This window comes from Neofelis nebulosa, chromosome 14, assembly GCF_028018385.1.
Source record: "Neofelis nebulosa isolate mNeoNeb1 chromosome 14, mNeoNeb1.pri, whole genome shotgun sequence".
In the NCBI taxonomy this organism is placed as follows: Eukaryota; Metazoa; Chordata; class Mammalia; order Carnivora; family Felidae; genus Neofelis; species Neofelis nebulosa.
The window spans coordinates 38371459-38385965 of NC_080795.1; the positions used below are offsets into that span (position 1 = coordinate 38371459).

The 14507-nt window shown below is 37.8% G+C and overlaps 1 protein-coding gene across 1 annotated transcript in view; it reads left to right on the forward strand.

The window, feature by feature from the left end:
* The first annotated feature begins 50 nt into the window (after positions 1-50).
* LRRC69 (leucine rich repeat containing 69) overlaps positions 51-14507 on the forward strand; it is a 79150-nt gene continuing 64693 nt past the window's right edge. The window contains exons 1-2 of the mRNA XM_058698527.1: positions 51-294; positions 14136-14262. Coding sequence (XP_058554510.1) covers positions 112-294; positions 14136-14262 — 310 coding nt within the window. The 5' untranslated portion in view covers positions 51-111. The remainder of the gene's footprint in view (positions 295-14135; positions 14263-14507) is intronic.

Below are 14507 nucleotides of genomic sequence, written 5' to 3' on the forward strand. Positions count from 1 at the left end.
TTTTTGTTTCCATGACACCCTAATTCTGTCATTAGAGGTTCTGAAGATGCACAATAAGTAACTTAATCCCTAGTGATTACCTTCTCCCTTTTCTATTTCTTTTCTAAGGCCATGACTGAAAAGATGTTAGTAAGGGCACTGAAAGGTGGTAAAAATACTAAGATTGTTACTTTGAGTGGGAAGAAGATTACAAAGATGCCCTCATCATTAGATAAACTGCCTGGCCTCAAGACCTTAAACCTTCAGAATAACCGAATTTCCAAGGTGTGCTCAGAGATAAGCACCTTGACCCAGGTGAGGAATAAATAGCATATCTTTTTGGACTGAGGTTGGAAAACAGGAAGAGAGAAAAGAGGTGAAAGAAAAATAAGGCTTTGATCTCTGGAGACATAGCTCTGGGGAGACTTACTGTGGAGTGTTATTGGAGAGGCATCAAAAAGCTTTCTCCCTTAGGGGATTACATATGGTAGGGGAGAAGATGTTTCAACTTATTCATGTGCTCTTTGGCCCACATCTGGAATCAGAGGATTAGATCTCTGACACACTCATCTTTCTGGAGGCTGTCATCTGGAAAAGGGTTGGGAAACTGGATCTGCTTGTCTACCTTGGGGGCTCCATCTGGAAGTGAGGTTGAGGATCCCAGAGATGTTGTTCACCTTGGGGACTATCCTGAAGCTTTTGCATATTGAAGGAAGAGGCTTTGGGGTTGTAGGAAAGGGGCTCCTTTTCAATTTCCTAGAGCAGGCTGAACTTTGAAATGGGAGTGCTGGCAGGGAATGGGAAGGAGGAGACATTCATTTCTTCTGAAGCAGTCTTTTAGAGAAGGTTAGTATTTTAAATAAAGAATACCCTTTTTAAGAGCAACAGTTGACATGAATGAATCCCAGATGCTCGTGTTAAATATTTCTGCCCAACAATGTGAAACTTCAGCTGCTAGAAATCTTGAGGTTGAGAGAAAGCAAGGGATATTAACTTGTAGTTTTCTTTTTTTCACTTCTAAACTGTTACCAAGCACTAAAAGAACCTATAAACAGTAAAGTCATTGCAGTTCACTAGTTCTGAGTTCAGAGTTACAAAACAAACAAACAAAAGACAAAAAAACCTGTCTATTTTCTTACCTACCTCATTTCCTTTTAGGCTCATAAAATCATTTGAACTTGCAATCTGTGGTTGAGTCTTTGCCAAAAATAAGAGTAATATTCACAAACTCCTCCCTTTAATGATAATTTCCAGAAGTGCATATATATGGTTATAGGATGAGGATTTGGACTTTTCTGATAGGAGAGAGGAGTTTATATACAGAAGAATTTAGGATTTGACTGAGCCATGAACTAATTTTCTCCCCCCTACTTGTTTTTTTCCATTAAAGTAACACAGTGCATTGTCTGAAGATAATCAAAAACCACAAAACCTTGTAAGAAAAAGCTACTACCTTCTGTCCCACTCTCCCCCATCTCCAATTCTGATCTCCATATATAACCATTTTTCACTCATCTTTTTTTCCCCTTGATTTGTGCATTTTAGATATCATTGTTCTTCATTCTTCCAAATACAACATATTTAGTTTTTCCATAGCTATCTTTTAAACTTAATATTACTGCACCTTCATTTCTGCTTTTCCCAACTACAGTCTCTTTTTAGTCCCCACTTTGTAAGATGACAATGTTAGCATCTCTACTCCATCGTCAGCTCTCCTTCCCTCTTCCCCACCAAAAATTTTAAACTTGTTACTTTAATTTTTTTTTTAAGGTTTATTTATTTATTTTGAGAGAGAGAGAGCAAGCGGGGTAGGGGGAGAGAGGGAATCCCAAGCAGGCTCCTCACTGTTAGCACAGAGCCCAATGTGGGGCTCGAACTCATAAACCATGACCTGAGCCAAAATCAAGAGTCAGATGTTTAACTGACTGAGTCATCCAGGTGCCCCTAAACTTGTTACTTTGATAACATGTAGAGCGTTTACAATATAGTCAGTTATAACTGTGGTTAAATCTCTGTCTCTTGGAGAATTCTAAACTTCTAAAATATGTGTCATTAATAATTAAATATCATTCACACAGAATCAATTAATGTATTAGGATATCTTCTTCCTCGTATACCATTTTTGCTCCCTTGGAGTTTCCAATTGCCTTTCTTTCATTCTTGTGTCTTTTGCCTTTGTTGTGGCCTCATTTTCTTTCAAACTTGATTATGTTGCATATTTTATCAAATATGCTTTTTCCTTGAGTGTCTTCCCTCCAGGAGCCTCCACTTTCCTGCCCCAGTCTAAGCTGATTACCCCACAGGTTCACTGGATACTGTCAGTCTAGGGCATCCCTTTGTGGTTCTCCTGAATTGGACCCACTGTGTCCTGTGGCCCATATGTTCCTCTTTCTTGGTTTCCTTTGTTATTTTGTAGAAGTTAAGTCTGCAGATACCATCCGAGTCTGCGTATGTGGTAGTTTAATTTTTTGAACTCTTGTGTATCTGAAAACATGTATTCTTCCTTCATGTTTGCTTAATAGTTGTTTAGTCAAAATTACAGACTGTAAAATACATTTCCTCAGGAAAAAAAAGCCTGGGTCTGATTATCATTACTTTGTCTTCTTGTGGCTCTCCCAGTACTTACCTCCTTATCCTTTTATTTATGACAGCCTCTAAAATTTTGACTTCTGTTAACTCACAATTTCCTTAAATAGGGAGCTGGCAAAACTCAGTCCTTAGAAATTAGGTTTCTTGTGGTCTCCTTTGTATTTCTTTTTTTTTTTTTTTTTAAGTTTGTTTGTTTATTTATTTATTTATTTATTTACTTCCTTACTGATCATGACCTGAGCTGAAATCAAGAGTTGGATGCTTAACTGAACCGCCCAGGCACCCCTATTGCAGTCAACCTTTAAAGCACTATACAAGTCAGATTCAGGCTAACGCCATTGTTTAGCTATTCATGAGTTAGCAGTTTTCTCAGATTGAGTCTCCACGGTTGTGGAATTTTGAAAAAAATCAATCTCTCCTTTATTTTTCCTAAGTTTATTTATTTATTTACTTGAGAGCAAGAGCACATGTACCTGTATGAGTGAGCGAGTGGGGGAGGGACTGAGAGAGGGAGAGAGGACCTTAAGCAGGCTTCAAGCTGCCAGCACAGGAGCCCAATGTGGGCTCAAACCCATGAACCCTGAGACCATGACTCCAGCTGAAACCAAGAGTCAGACGCTCAACCAAATAAGCTACCCAGGCACCCTTCAATCTCCCCTTTATAATGGGAGTTCTAGAAGTAGCTCGAATAAAATGTGCTAGATACCTTCCAAAGATATAGATTGTTCATACGGTTCAGAAATACTGCATTAACGGCAAGGACAGACGATAGTTTCTGAAAAGAAGAGAGGTAAGAGGGGTTGCTGGCCCTGGAGGAGCATTTGGGAGCCTTGGATATCTTAACTGGTGCAGCCACTTACCGGCTAAATAAAAGGAGCTTAATCTCCGTGGGTCTCAATTTCTGCCTTCATTTACTCAGTCCATGCAGAAGTATTGAGCACCATCTGTGTGTCAGGTGTTTGGAACTGGTGATTCAGCAATAGGTGAAAACCCCTGCCTTCATGGAGCTTCCGTTCCAACCAGAAGGGCTGTAAGAAACAAACAAGCAAAACAAACAGGACGTGAGGCAATGATCAGTGCTAAGGAGAAGAACACAGCAGAGAAGGCAGGCAGGGCATGTCGTGGAATTCAAGCCCAAACGTTGAGGAATGATCTAAGCCACAAAGTGTCCTTGTGATCTTTATAACCTGGTGATATGTATGTCACAGTTCTAAGATCAGAATTTTTCTTCTAACCATTTTCTACAAAACCCCTGAATGTATTTTTCAAAAGTTAGTTTGAACTCTTTCTTGTATTGCTTCAGAGCCTACCTTTTATTAGTAATTATTGAAAGTATCTCCCTACCACTTTTTGAGGGGGTCTATACTGTGCTTGCTTTTTGGACTAGCCTTTTTATTTTATCATCGTAGGAAGTCCACTTTGCCCCAGTATTCTGATTTTTGGTCATATTTTCTACAAAATAAAAAACATGAAAATAGTCTTGATATTTTTTAAGTTCCTGAAACAAAAATAATACTTTTAAATTTCAGCACCCATAAAATGCTATCGAATAGAATAACAACATAAATCATTTCTTGAGAGCCAGGCACAACGCTAGGAATTCCGTTCCTCTTCAAGGAAGTTAGTATCCTCATATTGTTAAATAACATGTATGGTTTGGTAAGAGGTTAAGTCACTTGTTGAGGTCACTCAATCAGTGACTACATCTATAAAATGAGGTCTCTTTCAAGGTTGCTTTCAGCTGTCCAGGTTCATTATTTATATATTTAGTGTGAAATTTACCAGGGTGTGGTGTTCAATTTGTAGTTTCTGAAAACAAAAACTGGGTTGCCTAAAAATTGCAGGTTTGAATGCTGCATGGATTGTCCCCACTTTCCATTTGTTTACGTATGCGTTTGTTTAACAAATATTTACCATTCATCATCTTGTGTCTGTGCTGGTTCCAAGGATATAAATGTGAAAAACACATGGACCCTATCTCCTTGTTTGAGGATTAAGTTGAATGTTAACATATGTGAAGCTCAAGGCCTGGTACATAGGAACTTTTCAAATAAGTTATAGTTGCTATTATAATTAGTATTACCATTATAGTGTAACTGGCAACAAGGGTAAAGTGGGAGGAGTTTCTTTAGAAAATATAGATCGTATTTCTTCTTTCTTTGCTTATTTGACTAGTGAAACTGGAAAATTTTAATCACTTCTAATGACATGAAAAATATGAGTTGATGCCCTATAATTTATGGTGAATGCATTTGGTCTGTGACTGATGAAGTGCTGGGATATCAACAATTTTCAAAGAAGCATTTTATAACTCTTGAGGGCGGTGACCTTGTCTTGTTCCTAGTGCCTGGCACCTAGTAAACCATACAATGTAGACTTGAGTGGAATGGGATGGAAGCCATTTTCAGAGTTCAGCTTAACCAAACACAGTGTTACCATAATTATGGCATCATCTAGGAACAAAGTTCCCTCATAGGTAAATCAGTCATAGTTTCAAAATCCCCAGAGAAACAAATAGCCATCATCTCTAATTGTGTGTAGCAGTGTTGACATGCATCATAAGGTCCAATGGCAGTACAGTAATACTCCTTTATGAGGCTCACGTGTGTGGCTGCCCAGAACAAAGATACAGTCTACCAGTTTCTTATTTGACCATAAACAATTGACAGTAAATAAGGCCAACCCTAAGCAGAGTTGGGTAGTTTGTAAATTTGTTATTGTGGTCCTGGTCTCTCCTTTTTCTATTTTCACTGTCCTCCTTGATGACCCCTAACACAATCAACTTCCTTTCTGCCTCCGACCCTTCCTCCCTCGCTTACTAGCTTGCTTCCTTCTATCTGTCCTTCCTTCTGATGTTCAGCAAATAGTTATGTGTGCCTGCAGTGGATGAGGCATCGTGCTGGATTTGGGCAACAAAGAAAGGAACAAAAACACTCATGTGTCCCAATTCTCAGGTCTGTTTATACAGACAGATGTAAAATTACTATTGTGAAAAGTCCCATGAGGGAGAATTATACTGTGCTAGGAGCATCTCTAGTTAGAAAATTAAGAGAAGGTGGTCCTGAGAAGTGCAACGGAGTTAAGACCTGGAGGATGGGTTATGCAGAGGGACACAGGAGGGATGGCACAAGCAAGGACTCGCCTCTCTCCCTCCTTGGGTGTTCTGGGTCTCATTCTCTAAGCTTAGTAGAACAGAGGGAGCTGATGTCATCTGTCCTGTTGGTCAGCAGTGCTATCCTTTCTTCTGTCCTTATCCACTGGAAATCTCTTCTTCTTCCCTCAATAGGTAAGGCCTCTGTTTTCTAAGCCTGGCTTTTCTATCAAACAGAGATTGATTATCCTGCTTTCCTGTATCTGTCCAGGTACAGAGGCACCTAGGAGTTCCTTCTCTCCAAGCTTCTTTACTCTTCCTTTGCATCTGCTTCTTTGCCCAAGCCTGTGTTAAGCCTCTTACACCCTTTCTGGAACTTCAGCATCCTCTGCTGGAAGCAGTCAGCCTCTAGAAGAGACTAAGCCTCTTCTCTCACTTGCTGGCTGGGTGATGTGAAACAACTCACATTATCTCTGTGCCCTGCTTGTCTCGTCTCTAAAACACGCTTCATTATTCTTAGTGCCTAAGGTTGCTATTAACATTACCTTGTATAGAGTGCCTTCATACTGGTTACTTAGAAAGTTTTAGCTCCTACCCTAAAGGTACCTAAATATAAGGTATTAACATTACCTTGTATAGAATGCCTTACCCTACTGGTTACTTAGGAAATTTTAGCCCCTACCCTCAGATATCCAAACGCTCCATTCTTCCAAATACTTCAGGTTTTACATTTTTAATTGAATGTCAGTTTTGTGCTGTAATTCCCCTTTTCTGATAGTTTGAAACTCTTGTCTGTTTCCTCTGTATTCTTTCCTTAAGAAGCTTCTGACAGGATGCTAACAGGTAATTCTTTGTTAATGATTTTAGTATAAATGCTAATCAGAGAGCCCTTCTTAAACTGAGTGAATAGGACTTGCCCATTCCATGACACTGGATTTAACCCTGGGCTCTAAGGGGACAGGGCTTAAAGGTTGTAGGGATCTCTAGAGATTAGATGCCATGCTGGACCTTAGAACTTTTGCCTCTCTTTCCAATGAAATTACAATTGTTTTGGGAAATCTGACATTGCGTACTAAGAAGTTTCTGTGAAATTAAATAATAGTTTTGAAATCTGTAAACTTATTCAAATAAACAAATTCTTTCAGAAATAGCTGGACTTAGAAGAAGCATTTGGCAATTGTGTTAAACTGTGGTTTTAAAGATGCCACAGATTCCTTTAAAAAAAAAAAAAAGCATTTATAAGAATTAGCAGAGTGAGCCATAATGCCACCCTCCCTGATAGGCCTTGGCCATATACACGCTAGTAAAAAATGTAAAAATTCTGTTAGTCTTCTCTCATTAATTTGGTTACATTATTTTTATTAAAGAGCTTACAGAACTTGACATTATATTATGTACTACTTAGGTATAGCAAATGGGAACATTCACTGTCCTTAAGGAATTTAAGGATTAATAATCACATACTAGATCAAGCATATACATATACATATACATATACATGTTATAGGCAAGTGATCGAACAGCTTATTCCAAAGTGGTATCATCAAGCATAATTTAGTTCAAAAAGATGTCCAGATAAAATAGACATTTGAACTCAGTTTTTTTACACTTCTAAAAATGTTTTTATCCAAGTTAGTCATAGATAGCATTTTAAACATCAAATAAACAGTTGAAAGACACAATAAATAGCACAAAGTTCTCCGGTGGTAATTAATAGCTACAAGCACAGTATAATTAAATGTTAGGAGAAGTTTCCTGGTGTAAGTTCTAGGCATACATATGATAGGTCTTGCATTGAAATGAGTATAGGGGCTAGTGAAAATGAGCAGATGGCTAGAATAAGGAAAGCAGGCAACCCCTTAGAAGAAAGTAAATCAAGATGGGAAGATTGGAGCAGATTGAGCTCAACAGATACTTGATTTTGAAATTAAAAAAAAAATGATATAGAGCCATATGAGTATTCCACCCACAGTATGAACCATTAGCTTGCAGAAATGATCTAAGCAGGCAGCATTCAACTAATGTTTATTGAGAAGCTATTCTATTTCAGACACTGTTCTTTGGATGCTAGATGAACACAAAGAGACCCTGTCATTGCAAAATTTCCAACTTAATAGTAAAGGTATAACATATACATGAATCACTACAACACAGAGCAGAAGATAATAATTGGTCATAGAAAGCATGTAGTGCTTGGGGTGCCTTGGTGGCTCAGTCAGTTAAATTTCTGACTTTGGCTCAGGTCATGATCTCATGGCTCATGAGTTTGAGTCTCGTGTTGGGCTCTGTGCTGACAGCACGGAGCCTGGAGCCGGCCTTGAATTCTGTGTCTCTGTCTCTCTCTGCCCCTCCCCTGCTCACCCTCTGTCTCTCCCTCTCTGTCTCTCTCAAAAATAAATAAACATTAAAAAAAATTAAAAACAAGAAAGCAAGCAAGCAAGCAAACAGTGCTATAAAACTACAAAAGGAAGGTGGCTTCCTGGAGAAGATGGTTTATGCCAAGGGGGACCAGTAAATACAGAAACCTATTACAATAATTGGAGAACTAAGATATAGTGATAGTTTAATGGAAACAGAATCCTGAAACACATTATCACTAGAAACAATAAAAATTTTTTTCCCAACAAAATTGACAATTTAACAGAAAGTCATTATTCTGTGGCCAACATTTTTCTCTTCCCTGAAAACGTCATTGAAAAGGGATCATGACCTCAGCCAAAGTCAGCGCTTAACTGACTGAGCCACCCAGGCACCCCTGGGTGCCTGGTATTTTTGAAACCCTTTGTGAATTGAATACCATTTGGAACAGGCTTGTCAAGGTATCTCAAATACCTCACCTCAAACAACTTGTCAAGAAATCCCAGTTAGCTCGGCTCAAACATCACCTTCTCAGGGAAGGCTTCTCTTATGACCCAATCTGGTCTTGAGTACTTTCCAACCCATTATCCTGTTTTCTTTCCTTTATATGAAGCCCTTAACACTAACAGAAATTACTTGTTTACTTATTTGTCACCTGTCTCGCTTCCCAACATATAAGCACTATGAGAGAGGGACCGTGGGTGTCCTTGTCACTCTAGCACTCAAAACACCATGCACATAATAGACACATAATAAATATGATTGAGTTAATAGAGCATTTAGGTTGGGTCTTGAGGTGTTTGTCACAGGTAATTCAGTCCTGTTATAGTGTCTCTGGAACTTCTGTATAATTTATGTAATCTAGGCTGAACTTCTGACATATTTGTTCTGATGGCAGAGTGTAACCCCACAGTCTTTCAGATACCTTTATGAATTTAAAGGTCATAAGCAAATCTTTTAGTTACCCTATTCTATCAAGAATAATTCCAGTTCCATTCACTCCATCTTAATGTTAACACTGGAATCCTTTAAATCTTGAGGTTTTCATGTCACAGTTTTGGTGTGGAGCTCAGAATTTCACACGGTAGCCGTTTCTAGCCAAACGGCCATGTATTTAATGTGTCCTCCAAAGCAGGTGACTTTTCCTGGGTCATCTATCCATTTTATATCATCTTTGGAGCTGTTCAATCAGAAAACCAGCTGTGATTTTCACAGCTACCCTACCACATTTGCTCAGATTGCTCTTCAAAATTACATTTCCTCAAACCTCGTTACATCTCCTCCTCCAAGCAGATGGTTTTGTTTCATATTTCGTTGAAAAAATAGATACTGTCAGTCAGGAACTCCCTCCTATTTTATCACCCAATCCATCCATGGCCCTGATCTGCATGTACCTTCTCCACCTTCCTTCATACAACCTTGGTGAAGAGTCCTTACTCTTATGCAGGCCCAGGACCCACATGTACTCTGGATCACATCCTTTCTCATTTTCTAAAGGATTTTTTTTAAAGTAGGCTCCACACCCAATGTGGGGCTTGAACTCACCATCCTGAGATCAAGAATCGTATGTTCTACGAACTGAGCCCGCCAGGTGCCCTTCACTTTCTAAAGATTTTGATCCTGCAATGATCCCTCTCCTTATATCATTAGTTTCTCATTCTCTGCAGAATTATTTCCATCAGCATATCAATAAGCTATACTATCTTTTATTTTTGAAGAAACAAACCCTACAGCTCCCTGATAAGTTTTTAAGATCCCTTTATAGCAAAAGTTCTTAAAAGAATTGTCTGTTACCCATTATCTTCACTTTTTCACATTTTCTCCATAGCCCACTTCAATCAGCATTTCTTCCCCAACACTTCACCCCTATTGCGAAGGCCACTAATGATTTTCGTGTTGCTAAATCCTGTGGTTATTTCTATGCTTTTATTTTACTTAACTTTCCCTTGGGATCTGACCTGTATCTTCTTTTTAAAAACAGCTTTCTTTTCCTTTTCTTTCCCCTTGGCTTCTGTGACACCACGTATGTTGGAGAACCTAAGTCACAGATTTTTGTCATTTATTGAGGCTGTGCTCTCAGAATAAACCTGTAAAAGTGTGAGGAAGCAGAACAGGGCAGGGAAAGAATTAAGGTTATGATGTGATTTCAGGAGAAATTTAGCCTCAGCCTTATCCCATCAGAGTTCTGGAACATGCCTTGCACCACAGAGGCAAAGGGGCTGGCTGTTACATCCCTGCATCCATTATGGGATATAGGCCACCTTAGGAGGATGGAGTAGAGGCATAACCTTCCAGGCATTTCCAGGTAAAGTGTCTCCTAGTAACCAAAGGAAATTCTTCACAGAAGGATGCAGGAGAAAGTCCTCCATAGGAAAAATCCAGGTCCTGAAGACTGAACACTGTCTCAATAAAGCAGATGTGCTCTACCAGACGCTGTAGGTGTCACACCATCCGTGTCTACCTCACTGGCCATTCCTTCTCCTCCTCTGCTAGTCTCAATCCTCTCCTCACACCCTCATCCTCACTGATCTCTTACCATCCCACATGATACCTTTTACCTGGTAAAAGCTCAGATTTCACCCTCTGGTCTTGACTACTGCAGAGAATTCTAGACTTGCATTTATAACTGTCTACTTTTCTCCAGAAAGAAATGCAGCCCTGTCAACCCTTTGTTTTTAGGTCAGTGAAACCCATTTCATTTCATCTGATAATAAATTTGCCTTGTTTTAAGTCGCTAAGTTTGTGGTAATTTGTTATAGTCCAATAGGAAAGTAATATAAGCATAGACTCTGGATTAAGTCTTTCCACTAGAATGGCTACATGAATATATTTGAACTTCACCTTTACAAAAGAATAAAGCCTTCAAGATGGTATATGATGGTCATTCTCAGTGGAAGGCAGGTATAAAAGCAAAACCTTTTCCATGAATTCTCAGGACATGGAATTTCATTGTAAATATACTATGCTTTATATTACTTTAAATCGTTAACATACATCCGTATCAAATACCAGATGATATTGAAATATAAACCATAATTTGCCTAAAAATTCTTATTTTTCTTGTCTTATGTTAAAGTCATTAATTTGTCAAGACTCCCATGATTCTGGGGCACCTGTCTGGCTCAGTCGGTAGAGCATGTGACTCTTGATCTCAGTATCGTCAGTTCAAGCCCCACCTTGGGTGTAGAACTTACTTTAAAAAAAAAAGAGGGGCGCCTGGGTGGCTCAGTCGGTTGAGTGTCCGACTTCGGCTCAGGTTATGATCTCACGGTTCGTGAGTTTGAGCCCCGCGTCGGGCTCTGTGCTCATGGCTCAGAGCCTGGAGCCTGCTTCGGATTCTGTGTCTCCCTCTCTCTCTGCCCCTCCCCCACTTGTGCTCTCTCAAAAATAAATAAATGTAAAAAAAAAAAAAAAAAGACTAAAGACTCCTGTGATTCCTTTTTTATACCTTTTAATATTAAAACTCTGAAGGCTAGTATTGAAACCAGGAGTTGGTATTGAAATATGAATGGTAAATTCTGTTTGGGAGTGAAAGAAAAGACTCTTTTTATATCTTGGGAATTACAATTAGATCTCAAATAAAAAAAATTATAATTTTTTAGGGACCAATCCTGTATCAGTGATATATTGGATTAGAAGATCAAGGAGTATCTTTCTTTCTTATGTGCGGTTCTTCCTACATCTCACCAATCAGTCATTATATGATAGGAGGATCTCAGATCCTGGGTCATATTTCTAATTCCAAGAAATTAGCCCCTTGCCGAGTTTTTTCTTTTTTAATTCAAGTATAATGAACAGACAATGCTATATTAGTTTCAGGTGTACAATATACTGATTTAAGTTCTATATATTTCTCAGTGCTCACCAAGATAAGTCTACAAGATAAGAGGGGGGTGAAACAGATAAAGGGGATTAAGAGTACACTTATCTTGATAAATCCTTTGCCAACTTTTTAAAGGTTTTGATTCTGTGGGTCGCAATATTAGGATACTCTTTGAGATGCTCAAGTGAATTACGAATGAATCATTATTTGTGTTTTTAAATGCCTTTGGAATGGTTTGCATTACAATTTTAATAAAGTTCAGTGGTTTAATTAAAAATTAAATTGTGCTTTAATTAACATAAGATGTTTGAACATGAAGATTAAATAAGCTTTAGTTATAAAGCTCATTTTATGTGTATGTGAAATAATTGTTTAAGATTATGCTGACATTTTCTTAGGTTACATGAATCTCAACAAAGGTCCTTTTTAAAATATATATAAAAATAATTTTAATGTTGAAATTGTAAGGTATCACATATGTGTAAGGCATTGTCAGACATAAATTTTGAATAGAAAGAATTTTTTATAGAACAATAACCAAGAATAATGATGCTATTTTTCATAGCAGTCAATTTAGTTGGCCTTTCCTTGTTTTGAATTACTATATTATTTTCAGCACATTCTTCCTAACATTTCTCATTTCTATTCCAATATTTTTACTCTGACATGCACTTTTCTTGTGTCTTATCATTTCAATTTTTCATGCAACATACCCAAAAGACTGTTTTTTAAACTTAATTTTTTTCTTCCAAGTATTTATTTTCAATTCCAGCTACTTAACATACAGTGTAATATTAGTTACATGTTTAGAATTTAGTGATTCGTCACTTAGATACAACATCCAGTGCTCATCACAAGCACCCTCTTCAATACTCATCACTCATTTAACCCATCCCCCTGCTCACCTCCCCTCCAGCAAATGTTAATTTGTTCTCTATAGCTAAAAGTCTGCTTTATGGTTTGCCGCTCTCTTTTTTCCCCACTATGTTCATCTGTTTTGTTTCCTAAATTCCACATATGAATGAAATCCTACAGTATTTGTCTTTTTCTGACTTATTTTGCTTAGCATAATATTCTCTGGCTCCATCCACATTGTTGAAAATGCATGATTTCATTCTTTTTGATGGCTGAGTGATATTCCATTCCACATCTTCTTTATCCATTCATCAGTTGATGGACATTTGGGCTCTTTCCATAATTGGCTATTATTGATAGTGCTGCTATAAACATTGGGGTGCATCCCTTTGAATCAATATTTTTGCATACTATGGATAAATACTTAGTAGTGCAATTGCTGGGTCTTAGTGTAGTACTATATTTAACTTTTTGAGGAACCTCCATACTGTTTTCCAGAGTGGCTGCACCAGTTTGCATTCCCACCAGCAGTGCAGATTCCCCTCTCCCTGCATCCTTGCCAACATCTGTTGTTTCCTGTGTTGCTAATTTTAGCCATTCTGACAGGTATGAGATGGTATCTCATTGCAGTTTTGATTCATATTTCCCTGATGATGACTGATGTTGAGCACCTTTTCATGTATCTATTAGCCATCTGGATGTCTTCTTTGAAAAAAATGTCTTCTGCCCATTTTTTAACTGGATATTTGTTTGTTAGGTGTGGAGTTTTATTAATTATTTATATATTTTGGATACTAACCCTTTATCAGATACGTCATTTACAAATATCTTCTCCCATTCTGAAGGCTGTCTTTTAGTTTTGTTGATTGTTTACTTTGCTGTGCAGAAGCTTTTTATTTTGATGAAGTCCCAATAGTTTATTTTTACTTTTATTTTCCTTGTCTCTGGAGACATGTCTATTAAGGAGTTGCTCTGGCCGAGGTCAAAGAGATTGCTGCCTGTGTACTCCTCTAGGATTTTGATTGTTTCCTGTCTCACATGTAGGGTCTTTCATCCACTTTGAATTTATTTTTGTGTGTGGTGTAAGAATGTGGTCTAGTTTTTTTCTTTTGCATGTTGCTGTCCAGTTTTCCCAGCACCATTTGTTGAAGAGACTGTCTTCTTTCCATTGGATATTCTTTCCTGCTTTGTTAATTATTAGTTGACCTTATGGTTGTGGGTCCATTTCTGGGTTTTCTATTCTGTTCTATTGATCTATGTGTCTGTTTTTGTGCCAGTACCATACCGTCTTGATCACTACAGCTTTGCAATATACGTTAAAGTCAGGAACTGTGATGCCTCTATCTTTGCTTTTCTTTTTCAAGGTTGCTCTGACTATTCAGGGTCTTTTCTTTGAAGGTGAATAATACATGAATTCATTAAACTTATGTATGTTTACAGTTGACAGTACTAAATCTGGGAAATAATCTTTTAGAAGAAATTCCAGAAGAGATGAAATACCTTACATCCCTGAAGAAGCTTCATTTATTTGGAAATAAGATTTGTAAATTTGCATCTGGAGCATGTGGTAAGTTAGTCATAGAAGAGCAATATTATAAGGCCAAACTTAATATCCTTATATTGAACAAATGCAAAAGTAAAAAATTTTACCTTTTAATAATTTTTTGTTGGAGTTATTTACACATTGCTCTTGAAATTAAGGAATTCTTGGGACTTTTTTTTCAACTATTGTACTAGGTGGATCTAAGAAAAGAAGTTAGTATTAGATTAATGAATATCCCGTTTTCAGAATCAGTGTATATTTTGACTCTT